This window comes from Asterias rubens, chromosome 5 (assembly GCF_902459465.1).
Source record: "Asterias rubens chromosome 5, eAstRub1.3, whole genome shotgun sequence".
Taxonomy (NCBI): domain Eukaryota; kingdom Metazoa; phylum Echinodermata; class Asteroidea; order Forcipulatida; family Asteriidae; genus Asterias; species Asterias rubens.
In genome coordinates this window covers 16579188-16606520 of record NC_047066.1, presented here as the reverse complement: position 1 = coordinate 16606520, position 27333 = coordinate 16579188, and the positions used below count along the sequence as shown (strand labels likewise).

General features: G+C 40.2%; 1 protein-coding gene across 2 annotated transcripts in view; it reads right to left on the bottom strand.

Moving 5' to 3' along the window:
• Nucleotides 1–27333, bottom strand: part of LOC117290782 (beta-adrenergic receptor kinase 2-like) — a 70001-nt gene that overhangs the window by 14588 nt on the left and 28080 nt on the right. For both annotated transcript variants that reach the window (XM_033772335.1, XM_033772334.1), the window contains exons 4-16: nucleotides 26252–26353; nucleotides 25436–25510; nucleotides 25177–25238; nucleotides 14739–14790; nucleotides 7914–8005; nucleotides 7530–7626; nucleotides 7134–7215; nucleotides 5371–5596; nucleotides 4402–4509; nucleotides 3606–3672; nucleotides 2807–2974; nucleotides 2576–2671; nucleotides 752–905 (exon numbers count right to left, since the gene is read on the bottom strand). In XM_033772335.1, coding sequence (XP_033628226.1) covers nucleotides 752–905; nucleotides 2576–2671; nucleotides 2807–2974; nucleotides 3606–3672; nucleotides 4402–4509; nucleotides 5371–5596; nucleotides 7134–7215; nucleotides 7530–7626; nucleotides 7914–8005; nucleotides 14739–14790; nucleotides 25177–25238; nucleotides 25436–25510; nucleotides 26252–26353 — 1381 coding nt within the window. The remainder of the gene's footprint in view (nucleotides 1–751; nucleotides 906–2575; nucleotides 2672–2806; nucleotides 2975–3605; nucleotides 3673–4401; nucleotides 4510–5370; nucleotides 5597–7133; nucleotides 7216–7529; nucleotides 7627–7913; nucleotides 8006–14738; nucleotides 14791–25176; nucleotides 25239–25435; nucleotides 25511–26251; nucleotides 26354–27333) is intronic.

The following is a 27333-nucleotide window of genomic DNA, read 5'->3' as shown; positions in this document are numbered from 1 at the left end:
CAACTGGTTGCATGGCTTCCAACTGCTACCCCAAAACAAAGCCCCAATGCACCTTCAATTTAAATTATGCCCTTGGAACCAAGTGCCCCACAATTGGTCCTTTCATTTCTTACAATAACATTACATCCATAGGCTATTGTCTATAGACTATTGTCTATGGCTGTAGATTCTTTGGAAATAAAGGATTGAAGTTTGAACACAGATGCAACTGAGCCTGATGGTTTAACTACCTCAGACAATGCAGAGTCTCTTGCATACTATAATAAAAGGTTATCATATCATAATGTAATATCCTTCTATTTGTATCTTTTAACTTTGGTGGATACTTGGTACAAATGATACTGAACAATGTATACCCTGAACTAGGACAAAGGTATGAGAGCACTGCCTACACGTGTAGACTCCACTTCCTGTGGTAATAGGGGTGGGGATGACTCTACTTAATTTCCTGGGCCCAATTTCATAGCGCTGCTTAACGGTAAGCAAATTTGCATACTTACTGTATTTCACAGGTTAGCAGAAAAATTGGGCGGCCATATGGCGTATTTACCATGGATTTGCATTGTAAAGTCATTTGCTTTCGTGCGGTTAAAACTGGAAGGTAAGCATGCCTTTTGTTTGCTTATAGTTAGCAACGCTATGAAATAGAAATTGCACAGTAAGCACAACATCGGCTGCTAAGCAGCGGTATGGAATTGGGCCTTGGTCTTTGCAAAACAATCCCGACAACAAGAGAAAGATGAATGTGCACCTCCTTCATCCATCTTCTTGGCTCGCTTCTTGGCTTCCTGTTTGTCTGCATCAATGTTAACAGCTTCAAACACAGTTTCAGCAATTTCCTCTTGCCATCGCTCCGAGATGGTAAGTGGGAAATCCTTATAAAGCTCCTGGTCTGACTCTGCAAGCTGGAAAACACACCCACAAATTATAAAACAATAAGCAGTCAATAATCTACATTTATAATAAAAAATAAAAAAATAAATAAAAAAAACCAGCCTCAATATCCATGCCTTCTTTATTCTTGCATTCCCTTACAATGTGATTGTTTAACCAAACGCAAGGCAAATTTTCCATTATATGCTTTTATGTCAAAGCTTACTCTAACCCTTTAGATCACACTGCACCGCCCCCAATCGCACTACTGGAAGTTTGACAAGTTGTATTTTGAGTTTAACACATGCATTTGAAATGCAACAAATAAACAGCTGTTAATAGAGTAGAATCTGAAAATGCGACAAACAGCTCCAGATAGACTGGATCCTGAAAATGGTGATAGTCTATAATCATATGTCATTGACTATCCCGACAAAGGTTAAACAAATTAGCAGTCTGACCACTAACACATGTGCAACACAAAGTGTAGTTATTCTTTAACACGTTATATGTACAATGTAATTAGCATGCAAAGAACATACAGTAAAGGCAACCCCTCTTGTTTTATGATTAACTTATGAGCGTTTTTTTACACACGGAATACCATAATTTGAACGGATTTTACAGAGAGGCTTAGATAAAGAAACAATTTCTTGGTAACTGAGGCTTTAATTTTAATTCCCAAAGCTGTGTGGTCTTTTTCATGGAGACGACACTATAATTTAAAACAACTTTTGCGCACAACTTTCAACTAAGAAATGTTTACTTTGTATCATGGAGGAAGGAAGAGAAGGAGTTCAAACGAAGGGACTTCAAAAGTCGAACCCGTAGTACCGCAGTCGTTTAACGACACCTCGTAAGCACCCACATACCTTACACAAACAATTGGCGACCTGGCGTCTGTGAGTTTGCGCGTGCACACTTGGTTCTTCACGCAACTATGGCGTTGTATGTGGTATGGATATAATAAAGAAAAAACTACTTTTTTTCAAACCTGATAAATTTTCTGTATGCTTTCGCCCACCAAAACGAAAAACACATTTGATATCAACCACCCTTGTGTGCTAATACCCAAATTTTGAACCACCGCTAGTGACCAGAAAGTCACTAAAAATGTAAAAAATATGCTAAGCATGCGAAAACTGTGTATTTTTGCAATTCTTGCCTCCAATGATTCATCTTTACACGCAGGCAACAGTGCAGAGCGGCGGTACCGCACATTCTGCACTAAGAGATTTATTTGCGCTCACTAATCGGCCGTCCTGCAGGAGGTCTCCTATCTTTTTCCACTGGTCAGACAGGGGCATTGGCAGGGTATTCTTTTGTTACTCTGCGGTTTTGCGGGTCCGTCGAACTCTTTCTCTTTCTTCCTCCATGTTTGTATACAGACAATGTTTTCTAATTGTAGTTGATCTGGGTTTTTGGGGGTTTCAAACCTCAAAGCTTCTATTTGGTATAGCAAACAAAACAACGGTGCAAATCATTCAAAAACTAATTTCATCCAGTACAAAATAAACTCAACTTGTAACAAGAAAATCATCATAGTGAAAGTTATCCACGGAGTTAAAGAAAGTAGTCAATGAGTAAATGATTGATTGTGTGCGATTGTTAATCCAATTGACATAATGCTTAGCAAATGATCCAATGTAAAAGCATAGTTTAATCTCTTTAGCATTGGGATTGTATGCATGTCAAAGCTTACCTTTATCCCTTTGACATCATCTTCATCAAATGATCCAATGTCAAAGGCATCAGCAGCATTAACCTCACCACGGGGAGGGATTAAGGGCGGAGTGTACTGTCAAGAAGAAATCATACAAAAGCAAATCAGTCACAATCTTTCAATCAAGTCAGTAAAACACATGATCCTATCATCTATAGTCTTACTGGAGTGAAGGCCTGCATTCCCCTCATTTGAATAAATTCAACTTACTTTCTGATATGAGACCTGAATCCAATCTACTCCTTTGAAGAATGAATGTTCTTTGACTTCCAGTGCTCCTCTACCCATGCAGCCTAACCTATCAGGAACATCACGTTTTAATAAGCCATCCAATAAGGATCTCATCTCATCTGTCATGGAATCAGGAAACTCAACATCCTAAATACAAACACCAAACATGTGTTAAGTAACAACTTTCAGACACACTACACTGCCATCATCTTCTCCAAACAACACCACATATATAGGGGCATACAACAAAATATAACTATTACTTGACATGGCAACTTTTACCGACTCAAAAATCAAGTTTCATTTGAAAGCTGGAATGTTCCATTCAACTCGGCTCCGCCTCGTTGAATAGAACATTCCATCTTTCAAATCATGAACATATTCGCACCATTGCACTCATAAACATTCATTATGTGTATAATATACTCTCCTTAAAACCAATGGTATACTTTTCTTTTCATCTTTTCATTGTATAGTGTAAGACTTGATTGATTTGCAAGCATAATATTTGAACCTTGACAAATAGTGCTGACCTACATATATGACAGGCTCTACACTTGAGCTAAGATGTCATGAGCCATGTTGGATTGGCCTCCTGTCTGTATAACGAACATGTACATTGTGTACACTTATTAGTGTAGTGGTCATTTTAATGGGAAAAACCCCCAAACCAGCATAAATTGATTTGAAAATGACAAATATAATACATTGACTTGAAACAAAGAGATGTAAAGCTTAAGAAGCGCCATAGGTGGATGTGCTCCTTGGTAATACATACCATAGTAAGTGTCATCCTATCTATCTCATGCTTATCCTTTGTCTTGTGCTGTCTGAAGGGACTATGCCTGATTCACAACAAAATAAACATATAAAGTTACATTGCCATTGTTATCAACTATCATCATATCATCATTTGTACCACAAAGTCAACTATCTCATACACACCAACACAATTAACCTGAAAATCACAAGTAGAAAATCACAACTATTTTATAAACTACTGTTTTGGAGTCATTCTGCTTACTATTTGGATGAGTTTAGTAACTCTCTGCAAATAGATAATGCTACATTGTAACGCGCTATCTATTGGTTTCTTCAATCCAAAATCATCTTTTTATTTATCAAGTGGTTGCTTTCATTAACAAGTACATAATAACATCATGATACTGCATTCAGCTCAATCAATCCAATTGGTTGAGAGGTGGTCACATGATCAAGTTTAGTCAATGAAGTCTGTAAAACATGAACAACTGAAGGCAAAGTCCTCTTCTGATCCAAATGGCAATACCCGTCTGTCAAATCCTTCTTTAAATAATCTGTGCATTATTTGTTATATTGAGATCATGTTATTTGGTTATTAACAGAAAACAATTTGTGTATTTCTTCATATTGAGCTCCATGTCATTTCGTCTGCACACCTCATACACCCCTTTGCAAGCAGGCAAACATGAAGCATAAAAGTACATAACCCCAAAACAAATAAAGCTGTACAACGGATTATCACGGATTTGGCTGAGTGATTGTAAAACCTCGGATGGAATCAACACATTTTCGAATATCAAATAACTTCTTACCCTTTGAGTAATTTATATAACATACAACCAAATGAAAACCAGTCTGCGCTGGAGTCATATGCAGTGCCTTTGGACAACACTTCTGGTGCCATATATCCATGTGTTCCTCTGTCAAATAAATAAAAGAAACAATATAATGTATTCCATGTAGCATAAATAAATATTCATACAGACAGACAGTTTTGCTATTTTTATTGGTGGAGAGCGCTTCACGTAGGGGTGTTTAAACGGCCGATAAAGAATGTTTAAGGCCAGCTGGTTTTGCATGTTGGCGGCCGGCAGGCTCAAGCAAGCCACTTTACTTACGCTGAACCCAATTCATGTAGCTATTAGTACCAGCACGTGGTCTATTTTGTTCATCAGTGTCAACACAACCCAACGCGATCAAACATTTTTACAAAAGTTTTAGAAATTTAAAAATATTGAAATTCACTGAAGTTTTTTTGTCACAGATTGTCTATAATTGTGAAAATGTCTCACTTTTTCATAAAAGGGTATTTTTATGGGAATAAAAAGAGTAGTGGCACGTTCTCTAACGACTGTTAAAAACCTTGCCTACTCTTTTATTCCCTTATTAATTGTTTTGTATCACTTGTATAACATCACAAAACTACCGACTCAAACAACAGTTTCACAGGTCTGTTTTCTACCCTGCATAGTGGAGAATGACGACTGTAATTGCAGAACTGCGCAGTAAGCAGAGCCATGCAACACGTCCAAGGTTTAAGGCATTCAACTTATTCATGAATAGAACGATTTTGCTGGGGAAACCTTTGACAATAGCAATGCATTTATTGAAAGAAACATAACAAATGAAAGAGTAGCATCCCGTTGTGAAATCTTTCTTCAAGGAATGAAATGGTGCTATCAGACCATTGGTCATTTTGGCTGATGTATGTGAGTAATCTACTGAGGTTGGTTGTCAACTCCAACATCCTTTAGACAAGCCCTTCTACATCAAATACTTACACGCTTGCATGTGGTTTCTTCTTTGAGAAGTCACATGCTAGACCCAGATCTGAGATTCGAACATGTCCATTTTCATCTAAGAGTATGTTGGCAGGCTTGAGGTCCCGGTACACCACACTGCGATTGTGCATGTGTTCTAACCCTAGCATAATCTCTGTAGCATAGAACTGAACCTCCTTCTCAGAAAACACACCATGCTGGGATAAATGGTAATGTAGATCACCACCTACAAAGGTTCAAAACCATTTATTGTTATTAGCAATTATCAATAGACGGGGTACAATAGAGTATTGTATTAGGCAGACAAAAGTGCTTAGCAATTTTCTACTTAGCGGAAACTAGTAGGATACATGTACAAGTCAAATATTGTGCCTGTGGCATGGTACATGTAGTTGAGTTGGCAACCTTTTACAGGTTGAGCATAAATTTGTTGTGCTTAGTTACTTGCTGTTCTCAAGCAGCTGAATGAAATTGGGCCCTGCCATAGTAGGACCTCACTAAGAGGTCATTCAAACAGCATAAACAACCAACAATATAGCTTTCCTACTGATGCAATCTTGTTTACACTAAATAAGCAGCATCATTTTATAATCGGCACTGTGCAGACACATTTTAATGAGCACAATATCCAACAAAATAAAACCAATCCAGTATGACGCAATGTCACATGTTCTTGTAGAATCAACCAATCAGGAAAGAGACTCACTGGATTGTGAAGTCAAGAAGTCAGTCAGATTAAGACAACTGCCATTTGGCTGACTAGAAAAGCCCCATTCTTATCAAATAGCTTTCTCAATATGTCTACATTCGTTCTAAGAACTAACACAAAATATCTTCAACAATAATTTTAAATTCACTTAAAGTTTGTTTTCCTACATTCATGCAGCTCAGGTATCACATGTTGGTGACCATGGAGGTAGAAATGAGTTGATGAGCTGATTAATATTAATTTTTTTAAATTTCAGGTCACCTCCAAGAAAGACATGAGTCAATACAACAAATTAGTTTTTCTTTTTAATTTATTGGATGTCAAAAACTTTTCCGCCTGATTGATAATCTGCAGGAAACTTGTTGAGAGTAAAAATCAAGATATAAGCTTCAGCTTTAAATGCCACAGCATAATACACGCATCAATCAGCTTAGCTTATGGCAAGGATTGATTGTCCTGAGCTTTGGTTCATCCAGCCAATTGGCCTACTCTGCTGTGAATCCTATCATCTTATTGTTACATCTGTATTGTTGAAGTTTACCTGCCATAAAAGTTGAGTTATGAGGTGAAATTTTGTTGCACAAATTCAAAGGGTTGCATGGGGCCATGTCAATTCTGGCACAACCGGTAAACCACCTGTAACCACCTGTCTGCATGCATGGACATGTCTTCTATTACACTTATGTCCCTTAGTTTATACACACAACCATTTACCAGCTTTACAGCCCAAAGAAGAGCTGAAGATCTGCCTGGACAAATCCTGAACATTTGAATCAGTTTTCTCTTAGTATAGACATACCTCCATAGAGAAGAAGAAAGAAGGATTCCACACAGGGCTCGCTGTGGACTTACCTGACTCTCTCTTTGTATGTGTTCATCAAAAGGATTGGACAAACAAGAGATGTGAACACTCTCGGGCTCTGTCAATATTCTCTTGAGTGTAGCTTTATTTTTTTCAAGGTAAAGGAAGATCTTAATAAAAACTACATTTAAAATGAAATTAGAAAACATCCCTAAAAAAGCATTATATGTCTTATACACATCTTGCACATACCATTCATTAGATCCAGAATGAAGCACAGCTTGTCTGGTGTCTGGAATGCATAGGTCATGCACACTATGAACGGACTGTCATTCTGTTTACAAAGCGAAATCAAATTAATTTTTAACTTGGGTCTCTACTTAAACCAATTTGAAAGATTGTAAGCATAAAGTGTTGTTATACTTTTATCTCAGCTCACTACTATAGGCAATGCAAGTCAACCATACATGTATTGGGATTACTTTGGTCCCGCGTACATTGCTTTAACGCGTGAAGGCAATAAACTCATGCACTTAAACGGGTCCCTATGTTCCAATACCAGTCAGACTTACATACACCATAATGTAGTCATTTTATGTTAACTCAGTGACTAATAATAACATAATGTATTTATTTTGGTGACATTACCTCACTGACTAATGACAACATGATGCGTTCATTTAATGCCAATGTTTCTCCCTGTTTCATCTTGATTCTCTTCTTATCCAGACATTTCATTGCATACCTGAAATTCAAAATAATATTATTTGTGTAGATTGCAATACAATTATCACAAAATCTTCTGTAAACAAATTTAAAATGGCATCTGATTCTTCAAACTTAACTACAATCAGCAGAGTGGCGATCAGCTAAATTAAAGCACTAACTTAAAAACAACATCCATGTTCATTAACACTCAATGGTCAATTGGCCCAATGGTAGTCAAAGAACGTTTTTTTTCCCCACCAAAAACCCAAAAAGCAACATAAAGATAAAGAATGGCTTTCTGACTTTCAGTTGTAATGAACTTACATTTTGCCTGTGTCTGCTTTCCTACATCCATAGACTTCCCCAAAGCCACCTCTTCCAATTATTCTGTGTACACTGAAGTCATTCATTGTTAACTGCAGTGAACAAAATAAAACGATGCCATGTTGAAAGTTTAGTACTGGTTCAATAGATGTTCTTGTCACAAATCACATTGAGTAAACTTACAAAAACATGCCTTCTTTCTTTTAGTATGAATATGATTACTATCACTATTATTATTATGTAAAACGCATCCCATGTCGGATATCCAGCTGCTACCAAACACATTGCCAAAATTAATCTAATGTGCACCAATAATGTATGGTAGTGATTTATACTGTGGCCAGGCAAATATCAATTGTGGTATCAAATTAATGGGCCAAATACTAGGATAAATGAAACATACTGTAAACGCACAAACAATGTCTCCAGAAATATAGCTGCCTTAAAAAGCTGCCCAGAAAATGTGATTTTTAACAGGAAAACGTCATCTACCCAATTCTAACTTAACATTAATTTGGACAAAGAACTGTTAGTATTATTTAAGTTATTTTATTGCAGACAGCTTAATGTGCAGTCAATACATATATGTCTTAATGTAAGCAAACCATCTGCAATGTTTAATGTTAAGGTACAGCATTTCAAGTCAGCCCTTCTCATAAAACACAAATGAACATGGATGTACCATGGATAGATTGAGCAAACATGTTGTGCATTGGCTAGCCTTGTAGCTGGCTTAGCATACCCCACATGTACCTCTATCATGTCATTACATTGGGCACCGCTCTACTAGTATTTACTATCATGTCGTTACATTGGGCACCGCTCTACTAGTATTTAAACAAGTGCTACATGCTGACAATGACTTGCTCATGATGTCACTCTTAGTTACCATGGAGATCACCACATCCCTTTCACCTTAATAAGATTCCTGAATTGCTTTAAATATCATTAATTTATAAATGACATCACAAATCCAGGTATGGCTGGCAGGAAATCTACATGTTCATATCTATACGCATACATGTACATGTATGTCCCCCACCCCTCAGGTTCATGTACTGTACAGTGCAGTGTAAATGGGACTTGTAGAAATCTACATGTTCCTATCTATACGCATACATGTATGTCCCCTACCCCTCAGGTTCATGTACTGTACAGTGCAGTGTAAATGTGACTTGTAGTTCAGCAATTTTAAGTCTTTCAATATGGTCACGCTTGTGGAAGGGACCAACATTACAGAATGTGTCAGATTCAGTGCTTCTACATGTATTTAAAAATTAGTTCAACAAAAAACCTTAATATTTGAGTCATGCCCCTGCACAAATGACAATAGCAGCCTGGTTACCATTGTTTGGCCTTTATATTGAAGGCATGTACACAATGTAAAGGGAGTAGACATCAATGACACGTATATGAACTGTACCTGTAGAAATAGTCAACAAAATACATTCTGTTGATGTACCTAGAAAGTGAATGGTTACAAGTTCTTTGTTGTAGTTAAGTCATATGTAAAGTCAGGGTTTTACTTTGATTTCAAATCTTGAGCCACTGTTTATTGACGCAAGCAAACCTTGTTTAAAATTGATTGTTGAAGAGCTGTAGTAAAATATGAGTGATAAAGAAAAAGTTAACACATTGTTCTAAGTTAAATATCCAGTCTGGGCATATCTACATTAAGTAAAAGTTTTTGTTGTTTAGGTTTGAGTTTGTTCTGGTTCTTTCACTTTTTACGCTTCCAAGTTTGCATTGATTTGGAAGTAAATCTTTCTTTGAATTAATAGCCGATTGCCAAAATCTCGGAAAAGGCTGATGCCATTTTAATTGTCAAACATCTGATACAGATGGATGTGTACAGGTGTATACAATGTGGTCACGTCATCAGGCTGTGGTCCCAAAGTGGTATGAATCAAGCAATTATTATGATTGAGCAGAAAGCACACCAGCATAACAAGCACTATTCAAAGAAACTTGTGTAAGTTTTAACTTGCCATTTAATATAATTTATATTGAAAATCCCAAATGGTCAGTTTCCCCAAATATTACAATGCAGATGTAAATAGGACTCCGCACAAAAGCTAAAAATAGAAGCTTAGTACCTGGATGCCAGACAACATGTCATATGTTACTAACGTACGCACGCAAATAATGTCTAAACTTGATGTATACTACCATGTACTGAATCTACTAGTAGTACTGCTGCGGTCTGTCACGCCAATGATGCCAATGATGTATCTGACAGTTAAAGTGACATCATTAGTGCACTGTGCTACTAAGAAAAACAAAAACTACACATGTGTACATGTGACTAGCTTTGACAAACAAGGTATGTCCCCCAAGGGTAGTTGTTATTTTTGAAACATAAATTTAAAAAATAATTGTAAAATTTTGGAAAACAGACTTTTGCTATTTTTACAAGCTTCACAACTTAAAACACCAGCTATGTTATTTCTGTGGTACACAATTTACAAGTATAACTTTCCTTAAATAATTTGATTAAGTTGGAAAGAAGGCCGTGTATTTTCTAATTACCCCAACTGTTTGTCAATAAGTCCAAGGAGACGAGAATTAATTTGCTTTGGCAAAGCAATGGCTATGTATTGCCTGATACCATTATGCAACAGCATTGAACTCTTGTGTCTATTTACAGCACTATCTGTATCCATGCCATGTAACCAATGCCAACGAGCTATACATCACTGTTTTTTCCTTGTCATCATGTAATATGCGAGGATCAGACAGTTTGGTAAATAGTGTGCCAGCGAATGATAATCCAATCAATGAACAGAGAGAGAGTCCAAGAAATCTGAACCAATCCTGTAAACCAAGCATTTTCTGAACAGGCCATTTTTTAACTGAACATGTTGGTCTTCTCTCCAAGACCAAAGGTTACAGTGCAAATCACTCATGAGGACTCCATTGGGCTCATTAATGGTAGAAAACAGTCACAAATAAACATTCAATACAGTTCAAATCACTCACGAGGACTCCATTGGGCTCATTAATGGTAGAAAACAGTCACAAATAAACATTCAATATTGATGAAACTTCCCAGAAAGATGAAATTAATGACATTATGAACTTTCAACGATGTCCTTCGGCCTTGGATATGGGACGCAGAAGCGCTATATTTTTCTGTATTCCACTCGCGCTTGTGTGATAACTTATAATAACTCAACTGCAGATAACCCGGTTCTTGAACTACAACCATGAATAATTGATGAACGTTCATGGCTTACAACAGTCGTGAATGAGGTTGATCCACACACTTATTTTTGACAGTGATTGGCCTCATTACATATTCATATTATGTATTTAAAAAATTTAAACTATATTTAACTAATTCCAAGGTTTTCATGTATGAAAATGGGTAATTCATATGATTGCCAAAACTTGGGTTTAAAGGCAGTGGCAGATTTGAATTTTTCATCATACTGTTGAATGAAATGTTCATGAAAACTTCAGGAAAAATGTTCATAAAAAATTCATCAAACAATTGCTTCATTTGTTGTTCATGATCATATTGAATAACTTTGAACTGATGTCAATGAACATTTATGAACTGTTTAGGGATATTAATGAATCCATGATCATCTCACCTGGGTCTACTACTATAAATGCAAAGTTATTCATTTATTTTTTAATATAGTTCATACTCTGATATGACACCACTCAAAAGGTGGATCAGTACTCATTTAAATTGTGAAATGTTCTAATAGATTTTTAAGCTTTTCCCAATGGAAAATTGACTTGAAAATTTTGGCGTTTTACACTGAAATTATTGGCAGGATATCACGAATATAACATACTACACATATCTTGATATTCATCACAAGTAGAGTTCCTACATGTACATGTACTTTTGTGCCCCCCGCCCCTTATTGGCATCAGTCACTGCAAAGCACTTTACCCCAACATTCATTTACACATATAAAATGTGCTAACATTGCCTCTCATTCTAAATATTGCATAACATCATTAACTTATTGTTGAATGTACACAACAACAGGGTCATTAAATTACTGTTGATTGTTAACTGCCTGGCACTAGCAATACCCTGATGCTTGTGGTTGTGGCTCTATGACACCAATGATTAGGGATTGATACATGTACATGTATGTGTAGCACCACAGAGCAAGGACCATTAATCTTTGTCACAACAATCATCAATTCAACATTGAAACACTGCATGATCCATTTTTAATACACAGTTTCCAAACAATGTCATTCAAAGTCTGGAATTCGAGGGTTGAAGTATTGTGAGTTGGATCTGGGTACAAATAGTATAGTCTATTTTGTTGACATGATTTCATATTTTTTATGGTAAAAAAAACGACTGAATACATGTAATAATAATAATAATAATAATGTAAATTCCTGGATCCAAACCATGTAAATCTTTTTGAATGAAAACCTTTTTTGGTGTAGATGTAAGAGCATTTCAGAGAGTACCTTACTATGTTTATCTTCAAGTACGCGCTAATCCTCCAATCAGATTCACAGAAGCTCTAACAGTGTCCCAGCCTTCAAACGTGCTCTCAAAACCCACCTTTTTGCCTCTTCGTAGCTGGTCATCTTTATCTTTGTTCTGTCTTTTTCCCTCTTCTTTCCTTCTCAGCGCCTTGTATCCCTTGGCAATTTGGCGCTTTATAAATACTGTTTTATGATTATTATTATTATAAAACCTATATTGCACGGCTAATATCACCTGCGTCTTGTGTGTTCTATGGTCATGCGCCAAGTTTACTTGAAGATAAATATGTTATCACACGCGCGCTTGTGAAATACGGGAAAATGTAGCGCGTCTCGTTTAATATGGGACGCAGAAGCGCCATCCGTATTCCACTCATGCTTGTGTGATAACTTATAATATATCTATCTACCTTTTCTCTTTGCTATTTTTCTGTTGTTTCCTTACCCCCTCGTTGCAGCCACACCTTGTGTCCATGTGCCCATACAAACAATTATGAATGTTAAAATTCAATTCCATCTATGAAAATGTTGACAAACTATTTGACTTTTTTCACATTTTTTTACGAGCAGGAAGATGTCAAAAATTATACAGTGTAAATGTAGGTGGTCAAATGGGACAAACTCGATCTCATATCAACCCTTTATTAATGTGTAAATGTAACATTTGTGTTGTCTTGCCCAGGGGCCTAGTAAAGGAAGGGTTTTGACTAGCCTGACGCTGCTTTCACTTACATTTGGCGACCAGTTGACTATTAATATTGCTATTAATTTTGCTCTATGAATTCAGACCCTGTGATTTTACTAATACTAACATCTCATTGGGCAAGTTTTTAAGGTCAGGTAACAGTCAATTTCAAAATGGATGCCTGTCATGCAAATAACACAAATATCACTACAAGTATGATTATCTGATCCAAATTCACCCCAACTAAGTAAATCTATCCAGTGTAATTGTTATAAAGAGTGGAATGTCGCCCACGTCCAGATGTGTTATTTTGTAAATGTCGTGATACCATCATTTCAAGTCCATTGACTGGTCATGGCATAGATGACCATTAACTTAGTATGGTATCAATCCTGGGTATCATACTGTAGCTATGGTATTTAGTCTAGTCCCAACCTCTGTCAGGTTTGCTTGGACAATATCACTGGCAACATCATAACAGCAATAACAACATATTCACATTACATCAATCAGATAATTGATTTTTGAAATGATTATAGTGACTAATACACTGCATATGCTAAGAAAACAAAACATTTCAAGTCAAGATATTAAAGAAAACCAATTTAGTGATTGGTATGGAACCGTCCATTTCAAACTTCAAAGCATAATGTAAGACTCACATTATTGAAAGTTAATGGCTTCTGTCAATGGTCAGTGTTTTTAAAATGTCCATATATAAAGCCATACTACATTGTACATTAAAGAGAGGGTATACCTTTGGTAATTTCTGTAAACAAAATTCACCATAAAAACTAATTCTGTAAAAAACACTGTAGCAGTTGAACAAATACATTATGAGAATTGCTTCCCTTCAAAGGAAAGTGGTTTTAGAGAGAAGGATTCAAAAACATTTACTGAATAATTCCAAAAAGGTATGCTTTGCCTATTAACCACTTAAATTTGTTTTCCTAAAGCCCGGTTCATACTTCCGCAACGAATTTCGCACTAAGTTGAGTTAATTTCCCTCAACTCTCTTTTACGAATATCAAAGCGAAAGAGGAGTTGTGACGTCAAATTCGCATGGCATTTGCAAATTTAACATCTATTATCGTTGCGGTACCCGCTGCCAAAACATAGGATTCAAACTGCCTCTAGCTGCCGGGCAACCTCGGTAGTCTAGTTGGTAAGACACTGCTCTAGAATTGCAAGGGTCGTGGGTTCGAATCCCACCCGAGTAACATGCCTGTGATATTTTTTCACAGGACTCGGGAAAGTACTGAGTATACAGTGCTAACACACATCGGTGTAGGGGTAAAAACCAAAATTAACATGTATATAGTGTTTTTGATGGTAAATTTGCTGGTGGTGTGATGCAGTGTAAAGGCTGGTTTATAGTCGGTCGCTCAATGGAAATCTTGATGCGCGATCCTAAAAAACAGTTTATAGTCAACGCTCATGAGGCATGCACACTGTTTTTTTTTTTTTATGATCGCCGCATCATGATTTTCGACCATCGTGTGACCAACACGCGACTGACTATAACTGGGCTGGAAATATGCGCCAATCTTACAACATTTAAAAGAATTGCCAGCAATCACTTGTAACATAAAACAACGTACAGAACATCGACTAACATGTATAAGGAACTACATTGTATTAAATCAACAATACTTAAACAGAATACTTACATTTATATTTAGCTCTACATTTTTCCACTGGCAAAACCTAGTAAATTTATCACTGCAGGAAGAAAAAATGGGAAATTTGCATCAATTAATATTTTACACCAATCATGTGAATGACAAGTGAATTAAATTGTACAAAGTAGGTATACATGTACATGTGCCACCATGACCTGTGTTATGGAAAACATGCTCCAGAGCCTGAAAACATTATGCTGCAAAAAAGCTAAAAACATTATTTATTCTGTACCCCTACTAGCATTGATTGCCACTGCATTTGTTTGTCTGGACCAGTCTGGTCTGGTTAGCCAAGACTACATGTATCTATCTGAGCAAGCTCTGTAAAGCCATATTTTCCCCTGCCTGATGAAATACCTGATTTTACAAAAATGAACTGAAAAATAAAATAACATGTAGCCTAGCCGTTGCAAACTGCTTTAGCTGTTGCAAGGACTATGGTTAGTGGTCTGCATTCTAGCAGAGTTTGAGGCTGAATGAGAAAGACTAGGGATGCTAGGGCTGAAATGTCAGGCCATTAACTATTTGGGGCATGAAGTGGTGAACTTGCAAGTTGATAATGTTTGATACTTGGATATTGTAAGTTGATGAGATTTCTTTATTGGCAATTGTGTCTGTGGAAATTGAACTACTATACAAGCAGGCCAGAGATAAATAAAACACAATGTATTTGATTGGTTAGACGATGGTACGACGCACCCTTTTACTGTGCTCACACTGAAACATGTACATGTACCTGCACAGTAGCACCTTGTGTGCACAGTGTGCATAAACAGACTACCTGCTTAACATGTGCAAATTATTATTTTTAACATACGGAAGGTTTTAACGATGAATAGGAATTTTCTCACAAGAGATTCCAGATAGAAGGTGGAAGGCCTGCTTTTGAAAGTTGCATTTTATATTCGCATGTAATTTTGTGGCTTTGCTTTATGGAGTAATTCAGACAAATTCCAGATCACACCATGTACAGTTCATGCCATATGCAGAATGTAAAAGGAAAACATTTTTTGCAGTGCTGGTACTTTGCGACATTCAGTGTGGTTGTTTGTCATAAACTTTTTGTGTTACATGTATGTGAAGAATATCATGGAATATCTGGTTCATTATCAGCCCACTTAAATATCCTCCATAAATTAGAGGATACTCCATAAATGTGATACTCCATAAATGTACATTAAATCCTGTTGCTGGTATTTCCAAGCATGAAATATAATAAAAGGTTTTTTTTTTCTGTGTAAATCCACCAATGTATTTGAAGGTGTTTGTGCGCATCAAAGGTAATTCACTGGTTACTAACAGATACTAACATGACTTTTCAAGACTTTTTAGTATCTGTATTGTGAGCACGTTTTAACACAAGTCTAAAGGCCGGATTATAGTCGGTCGCGCGATGGTCGCGCGACGGAAATCTTGCGCGCAATCCTAAGACTGAGGCCTAAAAACCGTGTCTTGTTATGATCGCGCGTCAAGATTTCCGACGCCCGACCATTGCTCGACCGACTATAACTCGGCCTTTAAAAAACAACCATGAACAAAATATGAAAAAGTCCGAGGGGGGGGGGGGGTCAATTTTTGTTTTCACTTGCCAGCCAGATGAGTCAACCAGAAGTTTGGGTGGCTTCCAAGATATTTTACTGGCTTGCATACATGTATGAATGTATTGCAGATAATTTCCAAAGTTCCAAAGCATAAAACAACCATTTTAATGGATTTGCGATTCAATGATCGGTTTCCGACGACACACCTTGAAAACAAATTAATTGACTTAACTCAACAATTCCCTCTATTTAAGCAAAAGTTGTCAATGTTTGAATATCCTTACTCAGGCATGATACTACGTCTTCAAAAAAAAGTAGACTGCATTTTATCCAGTTTGTGGGTCTTCCTTCACAGTAAAAATGATGTAGGCATTAGAAGTATATTAAATTAGAAATTTATAATTTTCCAAGGACAAACAAATCTGAAATCAGACTTGAGTAGTAAGAATATCACGCCTGCTTGAATTCATCAAAGCTGTTTATAGTATGATCTTAATGATGCTGGACTACAGTACATGTATGTAGGAAGTATAGTAAGATAAATATAACATGCTTATTTTGGATGGCCATTTCTCTCGTTATTGAAAGTTGACAAACTATTTAGTTTCTTGTCTTGGGAACTTGTTTGTCAACTTCCAATATTGACTGTCCACCCCAAAATAAACCATGTCTTGTTTCATATACATCATACATATTCAGTTGCAACTTTATTGTCCACACTGTTCTCTAGTTTAGTATCATCGAGCTCGAGAAAAACATGGATTGATATTGACATGTGCAGAAATGCATCTTTTATGCGTATGTGTGTGTTTCATGATTGCTTCTTAAAGTGCATGAGTAGTAGACTTTTGCATGCATTCCTTTGCGACAGTCTACTATGCAATATAAGAAGCAATCGTGGAACTGATCTACCATAACTTCATGCAGATAAGATGCTTGGCAGACAAGACGCAGTACCCCAAATCACACAAAAAGTATTTAACGTCCATTGTACAGTGTATAGGCACACCGCTGAACAAGATGCAACATGAAAAACCTAAACACTGGCTTGCCAGACCCCATTGACTGCATGTACATCAACACATACATGTACTGGGGTCCTGCCAGACCCCATTGACTGCATGTACATCAACACATACATGTACTGGGGTCCTGCCAGACCCCATTGACTGCATGTACATCAACACATACATGTACTGGGGTCCTGGCAGACCCCATTGACTGCATGTACATCAACACATACATGTACTGGGGTCCTGCCAGACCCCATTGACTGCATGTACATCAACACATACATGTACTGGGGTCCTGGCAGACCCCATTCACTGCATGTACATCAACACATACATGTACTGGGGTCCCGCCAGACCCCATTGACTGCATGTACATCAACACATACATGTACTGGGGTCCTGCCAGACCCCATTCACTGCATGTACATCAACACATACATGTACTGGGGTCCTGCCAGACCCCATTGACTGCATGTACATCAACACATACATGTACTGGGGTCCTGCCAGACCCCATTGACTGCATGTACATCAACACATACATGTACTGGGGTCCTGCCAGACCCCATTGACTGCATGTACACCAACACATACATGTACTGGGGTCCTGCCAGACCCCATTGACTGCATGTGCATCAACACATACATAAACTGGGGTCCTGCCAGACCCCATTGACTGTATGTACATCAACACATACATGTACTGGGGTCCTGGCAGACCCCATTGACTGCATGTACATCAACACATACATGTACTGGGGTCCTGGCAGACCCCATTTACTGCATGTATATCCGCACATACATGTACTGGGGTCCTGCCAGACCCCTTTGACTGCATGTACATCAACACATACATGTACTGGGGTCCTGCCAGACCCCATTGACTGCATGTACATCAACACATACATGTACTGGGGTCCTGGCAGACCCCATTCACTGCATGTACATCAACACATACATGTACTGGGGTCCTGGCAGACCCCATTGACTGCATGTACATCAACACATACATGTACTGGGGTCCTGCCAGACCCCATTCACTGCATGTGCATCAACACATACATGTACTGGGGTCCTGCCAGACCCCATTGACTGCATGTGCATCAACACATACATGTACTGGGGTCCTGCCAGACCCCATTGACTGCATGTACACCAACACATACATGTACTGGGGTCCTGGCATGCAGACCCCATTGACTGCATGTTCATCAACACATACATGTACTGGGGTCCTGGCAGACCCCATTGACTGCATGTACATCAACACATACATGTACTGGGGTCCTGCCAGACCCCATTGACTGCATGTACATCAACACATACATGTACTGGGGTCCTGCCAGACCCCATTGACTGCATGTACATCAACACATACATGTACATGAACATGTACTGGGGTCCTGGCAGACCCCATTGACTGCATGTACATCAACACATACATGTACATGAACATGTACTGGGGTCCTGCCAGACCCCATTGACTGCATGTACATCAACACCTACATGTACTGGGGTCCTGCCAGACCCCATTGACTGCATGTACATCAACACCTACATGTACTGGGGTCCTGCCAGACCCCATTGACTGCATGTACATCAACACATACATGTACTGGGGTCCTGCCAGACCCCATTGACTGCATGTACATCAACACATACATGTACTGGGGTCCTGGCAGACCCCATTCACTGCATGTACATCAACACATACATGTACTGGGGTCCTGGCAGACCCCATTGACTGCATGTACATCAACACATACATGTACTGGGGTCCTGCCAGACCCCATTCACTGCATGTGCATCAACACACACATGTACTGGGGTCCTGCCAGACCCCATTGACTGCATGTGCATCAACACATACATGTACTGGGGTCCTGCCAGACCCCATTGACTGCATGTACACCAACACATACATGTACTGGGGTCCTGGCATGCAGACCCCATTGACTGCATGTTCATCAACACATACATGTACTGGGGTCCTGGCAGACCCCATTGACTGCATGTACATCAACACATACATGTACTGGGGTCCTGCCAGACCCCATTGACTGCATGTACATCAACACATACATGTACTGGGGTCCTGCCAGACCCCATTGACTGCATGTACATCAACACATACATGTACTGGGGTCCTGGCAGACCCCATTGACTGCATGTACATCAACACATACATGTACATGAACATGTACTGGGGTCCTGCCAGACCCCATTGACTGCATGTACATCAACACATACATGTACTGGGGTCCTGCCAGACCCCATTGACTGCATGTACATCAACACATACATGTACTGGGGTCCTGTCAGACCCCATTGACTGCATGTACATCAACACATACATGTACTGGGGTCCTGGCAGACCCCATCGACTGCATGTACATCAACACATACATGTACATGTACTGGGGTCCTGCCAGACCCCATTGACTGCATGTACATCAACACATACATGTACTGGGGTCCTTCCAGACCCCATTGACTGCATGTACATCAACACATACATGTACTGGGGTCCTGGCAGACCCCATTCACTGCATGTACATCAACACATACATGTACTGGGGTCCTGCCAGACCCCATTCACTGCATGTACATCAACACATACATGTACTGGGGTCCTGGCAGACCCCATTCACTGCATGTACATCAACACATACATGTACTGGGGTCCTGCCAGACCCCATTCACTGCATGTGCATCAACACATACATGTACTGGGGTCCTGCCAGACCCCATTCACTGCATGTACATCAACACATACATGTACTGGGGTCCTGCCAGACCCCATTGACTGCATGTACATCAACACATACATGTACTGGGGTCCTGGCATGCAGACCCCATTCACTGCATGTACATCAACACATACATGTACTGGGGTCCTGGCAGACCCCATTCACTGCATGTACATCAACACATACATGTACTGGGGTCCTGCCAGACCCCATTCACTGCATGTGCATCAACACATACATGTACTGGGGTCCTGTCAGACCCCATTGACTGCATGTACATCAACACATACATGTACTGGGGTCCAGCCAGACCCCATTGACTGCATGTGCATCAACACATACATGTACTGGGGTCCTGCCAGACCCCATTGACTGCATGTACATCAACACATACATGTACTGGGGTCCTGCCAGACCCCATTGACTGCATGTACATCAACACATACATGGACTGGGGTCCTGCCAGACCCCATTGACTGCATGTACATCAACACTTACATGTACTGGGGTCCTGCCAGACCCCATTGACTGCATGTACATCAACACATACATGTACTGGGGTCCTGCCAGACCCCATTGACTGCATGTACATCAACACATACATGTACTGGGGTCCTGCCAGACCCCATTGACTGCATGTACATCAACACATACATGTACTGGGGTCCTGCCAGACCCCATTGACTGCATGTACATCAACACATACATGTACTGGGTTCCTGCCAGACCCCATTGAACGCATGTACATCAACACATACATGTACTGGGGTCCTGCCAGACCCCATTGACTGCATGTACATCAACACATACATGTACTGGGGTCCTGCCAGACCCCATTGACTGCATGTACATCAACACATACATGTACTGGGGTCCTGCCAGACCCCATTGACTGCATGTACATCAACACATACATGTACTGGGGTCCTGGCAGACCCCATTGACTGCATGTACATCAACACATACATGTACTGGGGTCCTGCCAGACCCCATTGACTGCATGTACATCAACACATACATGTACTGGGGTCCTGCCAGACCCCATTGACTGCATGTACATCAACACATACATGTACTGGGGTCCTGCCAGACCCCATTGACTGCATGTACATCAACACATACATGTACTGGGGTCCTGCCAGACCCCATTGACTGCATGTACATCAACACATACATGTACTGGGGTCCTGCCAGACCCCATTGACTGCATGTACATCAACACATACATGTACTGGGGTCCCGCCAGACCCCATTGACTGCATGCATGTACATCAACACATACATGTACTGGGGTCCTGGCAGACCCCATTGACTGCATGTACATCAACACATACATGTACTGGGGTCCTGCCAGACCCCATTGACTGCATGTACATCAACACATACATGTACTGGGGTCCTGCCAGACCCCATTGACTGCATGTACATCAACACATACATGTACTAGGGTCCTGCCAGACCCCATTGACTGCATGTACATCAACACATACATGTACTGGGGTCCTGCCAGACCCCATTCACTGCATGTACATCAACACATACATGTACTGGGGTCCTGCCAGACCCCATTGACTGCATGAACATCAACACATACATGTACTGGGGTCCTGCCAGACCCCATTGAATGCATGTACATCAACACATACATGTACTGGGGTCCTGGCAGACCCCATTGACTGCATGTGCATCAACACATACATAAACCGGGGTCTTGCCAGACCCCATTGACTGCATGTACATCAACACATACATGTACTGGGGTCCTGCCAGACCCCGTTCACTGCATGTACATCAACACATACATGTACTGGGGTCCTGGCAGACCCCATTGACTGCATGTACATCAACACATACATGTACTGGGGTCCTGCCAGACCCCATGGACTGCATGTACATCAACACATACATGTACTGGGGTCCTGGCATGCAGACCCCATTGACTGCGTGTGCATCAACACATACATGTACTGGGGTCCTGCCAGACCCCATTGACTGCATGTACATCAACACATACATGTACTGGGGTCCTGCCAGACCCCATTCACTGCATGTACATCAACACCTACATGTACTGGGGTCCTGCCAGACCCCATTGACTGCATGTACATCAACACATACATGTACTGGGGTCCTGCCAGACCCTATTCACTGCATGTACATCAACATATACATGTACTGGGGTCCCGCCAGACCCCATTGACTGCATGTACATCAACACATACATGTACTGGGGTCCTGCCAGACCCCATTGACTGCATGTACATCAACACATACATGGACTGGGGTCCTGCCAGACCCCATTGACTGCATGTACATCAACACTTACATGTACTGGGGTCCTGCCAGACCCCATTGACTGCATGTACATCAACACATACATGTACTGGGGTCCTGCCAGACCCCATTGACTGCATGTACATCAACACATACATGTACTGGGGTCCTGCCAGACCCCATTGACTGCATGTACATCAACACATACATGTACTGGGGTCCTGCCAGACCCCATTGACTGCATGTACATCAACACATACATGTACTGGGGTCCTGCCAGACCCCATTGAACGCATGTACATCAACACATACATGTACTGGGGTCCTGCCAGACCCCATTGACTGCATGTACATCAACACATACATGTACTGGGGTCCTGCCAGACCCCATTGACTGCATGTACATCAACACATACATGTACTGGGGTCCTGCCAGACCCCATTGACTGCATGTACATCAACACATACATGTACTGGGGTCCTGCCAGACCCCATTGACTGCATGTACATCAACACATACATGTACTGGGGTCCCGCCAGACCCCATTGACTGCATGCATGTACATCAACACATACATGTACTGGGGTCCTGGCAGACCCCATTGACTGCATGTACATCAACACATACATGTACTGGGGTCCTGCCAGACCCCATTGACTGCATGTACATCAACACATACATGTACTGGGGTCCTGCCAGACCCCATTGACTGCATGTACATCAACACATACATGTACTAGGGTCCTGCCAGACCCCATTGACTGCATGTACATCAACACATACATGTACTGGGGTCCTGCCAGACCCCATTCACTGCATGTACATCAACACATACATGTACTGGGGTCCTGCCAGACCCCATTGACTGCATGAACATCAACACATACATGTACTGGGGTCCTGCCAGACCCCATTGACTGCATGTACATCAACACATACATGGACTGGGGTCCTGCCAGACCCCATTGACTGCATGTACATCAACACTTACATGTACTGGGGTCCTGCCAGACCCCATTGACTGCATGTACATCAACACATACATGTACTGGGGTCCTGCCAGACCCCATTGACTGCATGTACATCAACACATACATGTACTGGGGTCCTGCCAGACCCCATTGACTGCATGAACATCAACACATACATGTACTGGGGTCCTGCCAGACCCCATTCACTGCATGTACATCAACACATACATGTACTGGGGTCCTGCCAGACCCCATTGAATGCATGTACATCAACACATACATGTACTGGGGTCCTGGCAGACCCCATTGACTGCATGTGCATCAACACATACATAAACCGGGGTCTTGCCAGACCCCATTGACTGCATGTACATCAACACATACATGTACTGGGGTCCTGCCAGACCCCGTTCACTGCATGTACATCAACACATACATGTACTGGGGTCCTGGCAGACCCCATTGACTGCATGTACATCAACACATACATGTACTGGGGTCCTGCCAGACCCCATGGACTGCATGTACATCAACACATACATGTACTGGGGTCCTGGCATGCAGACCCCATTGACTGCGTGTGCATCAACACATACATGTACTGGGGTCCTGCCAGACCCCATTGACTGCATGTACATCAACACATACATGTACTGGGGTCCCGCCAGACCCCATTGACTGCATGTACATCAACACATACATGTACTGGGGTCCTGCCAGACCCCATTGACTGCATGTACATCAACACATACATGTACTGGGGTCCTGCCAGACCCTATTCACTGCATGTACATCAACATATACATGTACTGGGGTCCCGCCAGACCCCATTGACTGCATGTACATCAACACATACATGTACTGGGGTCCCGCCAGACCCCATTGACTGCATGTACATCAACACATACATGTACTGGGGTCCTGCCAGACCCCATTGACTGCATGTACATCAACACATACATGTACTGGGCTCACTGTGAGGGATTGTCATTTTGTTATCACGATGATAAATAAAACATTGCTTGTATTTATTTATTTTCTTGTTTCGTTTGAAAGTTTTTTTCCAAAACATAGTTTTATACATGTACTTATTGTCTCACAGCTAGATAAAGTGCGCAGACACGTACAACGTAATTTTCCCTACCGTTTCCCAATGAGTGGACTGCAAATACACTGCATACAAATGATAGCAAGCATATAGTGGATGCTTTTACAGTGAGAATGTTCATCCTCTGTTGGCAGAATCTTTGCGTAATCTTTGTAGATGGACTTTTTGCAAAGATCACTCAAACATTTTGGAATTTTAATTATGGCCATAAAAAAATTGTAGAGTGCGCGAATTTATAAAAAGTTCAACTTTTCAAAGATTGCGCCCATCATCATAATTTTAATATTGCGGAGAGCAGCATGGCAGTGACTTAGTTCTTCTGTACATGTAGGTAAGTTCGATTGTCAAAGCTTTTTTAAACTTCACAACATGAACGTGCAGATTTATTTGAAGAAAAATCATAACAAGAAGAATTATCCTGGACAAAATAAATGTATTATTTTCTAGTATAAAATTAAATGTAACCCTACATGCATTGATAATCAAAATGAACTCAATCAAATGAACTCACATGATATCAGACAAGGTGCATCGGAAGATAGGACGCAGTGATTTCTTTTACATTTGACAGTCAGATAAGGCGTGCCTTATCCGCATGAAATTATGGTACAGTACATGTACATGTATGTATGCATATTATCTGGTACGACGAACATGTGCAGGTTTTAAATGTTTGTGTTAAATAGATATTTCTGCCCAGTCAAAAAGAGCTATGAAGTGTCAACAAGCAACCACCATGTACACAGTGATTAAACAGTCACAACTTACCTCTCTAAAAACTTGGTGAACATTTCCCCACTTAGTGAGTTCATAATCTCCTTGATATAAGGCTGAAAACAAATTAAAACAATAGTTAACTTATTGATATCAAACATAATTCACATACATGTACTGTAAGTACACAGGTACATCAAATAAATCTTTTTGGCCACTACAGTACATGTATGCTAAAACTGTAATAACACAAAATTCAGTTTTTGTAATGGATGTGCACAAAAAGATGAGGTAATATGACATGTGTATTTACCTTGAACAGATCTGTTGAGACTTCTCGCTTAGTGAGGTTTTGTCTGACTGTCTCTACAGCCTCATTTGAAAAGGGCTGTGGGCAAAAAATATACAGTCAGCAGATTCAAATACTTTCCTTTAAATTTATTGTTTACTTGTCAGGCAAACAACAATAACTTGTTATCAACGAGGCCATGGACTAGGGTTAGATAGCTCAGTTGGTGGAGCACCAACAGAGGTCTGGATGTCAAGCTTAAAATCTTGTTCTAGTCAACTTTTCACTCAAAATTATTTGCACAAACCAGTTACTTGATACCCAATTTAAGTAACACTGATATGTTCAAATTGACATGTGAGGAATTACATTGCACATTACCAAAAACAATTACAAAATAAACAAATGAAACTTCTAAGTGGTAGTTGAAATACATTGTACATTACATGTACGTTGCCATTATTACAGGGCACACTTTCATAAAGCCTGTAAGCACACAAATTTACTTAGCATGAAATTTCTTCCTTACAGGCTTTAGCAATTGGGCCCTGTTGATCCTAGAAGCAGACAATATGCACATCTACATCTACATACATGTATAGTAATCAATAAGTTGATGGTTGGTTACCAACCTGTACACACCCTCTGTATTTGTAAGGCAAGTGATATAATGCACCATATTGTGCATACTGTTTGACATCATGCATGTTCTAACACACATGGCATTTCTGCTCAATTAACTTAAATTTTATATTCCTATGTTCACAGGGAATGATTAATCCTAGTTGAATATGAGTTTGATGAAGAATTACAATGTAAATGCATACAGACAATACTCACATGTGAACTAGACAGGAGGTCTTTCATGACGTAATTGTCAAATATTTTCCTAGCTCGTTTCAGTCTCTCTTCTTCCGAGTCCAACTTTTCATACTCTATTATCTTGAAACAAGAAAGAACATTGTAAATTATTAGATAAATTTTACATCATTTTCATTATTTAAAACTTGTTGATAGGAAACAATGTTATTTTGTCATGTCAGTAGATGTTAGCAACACACTCATTAGGGCGGTTCCCATCTTCCAAGAAAATAAAGGACACAATTCAATTTCCACATGAAGAGCCATCTACTCAGTGTAAACCCTAATTTACATGTATAAAACAAACACACTTATGTTCATATGCAGTGTCCTAGCTACTATACCAACACCAACTGACAGCCTATACATGCTTTCTGGCGACGCAGTGTGGCAAGCAGCAGAGAATGCTCTTGCCAAACCACAGATGAGTGAAACCCTCTATCCAGCCACGAACCTGCTAAAAATCGACTCACGTCCAGGAAAAGCTTCCTCAACAAAGTCAAACCAAGTGCAGAAGCTGGGGTTCTCCGAACTGCCATGTGGGATGAGAGACTTGGTAAACTTCCATTTAGAACATCCATGGACATTAGTGCTTCAAAAGAACTCCCTCAGCTGGTGCTGAACCAAGTTGAGTTGAATGGAAGGGCCTCAACAGACTAAGAATATCAAATAGTCAGTGCAAAGTGTCTCTGGGGATACTTAGACACTGAATACAAGACCTGCATATGAACATGTAAGACAGAGTCACAAACTATGGATCACCTCCTGGTTCAGGTTCAGACTGCCACAGGTTCAGGTTCAGACTGCCACAGGTTCAGGTTCAGACTGCCACAGGTTCAGACTGCCAAAGGTTAAGTCAGACTGCCACAGGTTCAGACTGCCAAGGGTTAAGGTTAAGACTGCCACAGGTTCAGACTGCCAAAGGTTCAGACTGCCAAGGTTTAAGGTTCAGACTGCCAAAGCTTCAGGTTCATGCTGCCAAGAGTTTAGGCAGCCGAGGGTCCAGAATGCCCCATATTTTCAGGTTGCTACAGGCACAGGTCGCCACAAATTGAGACCTG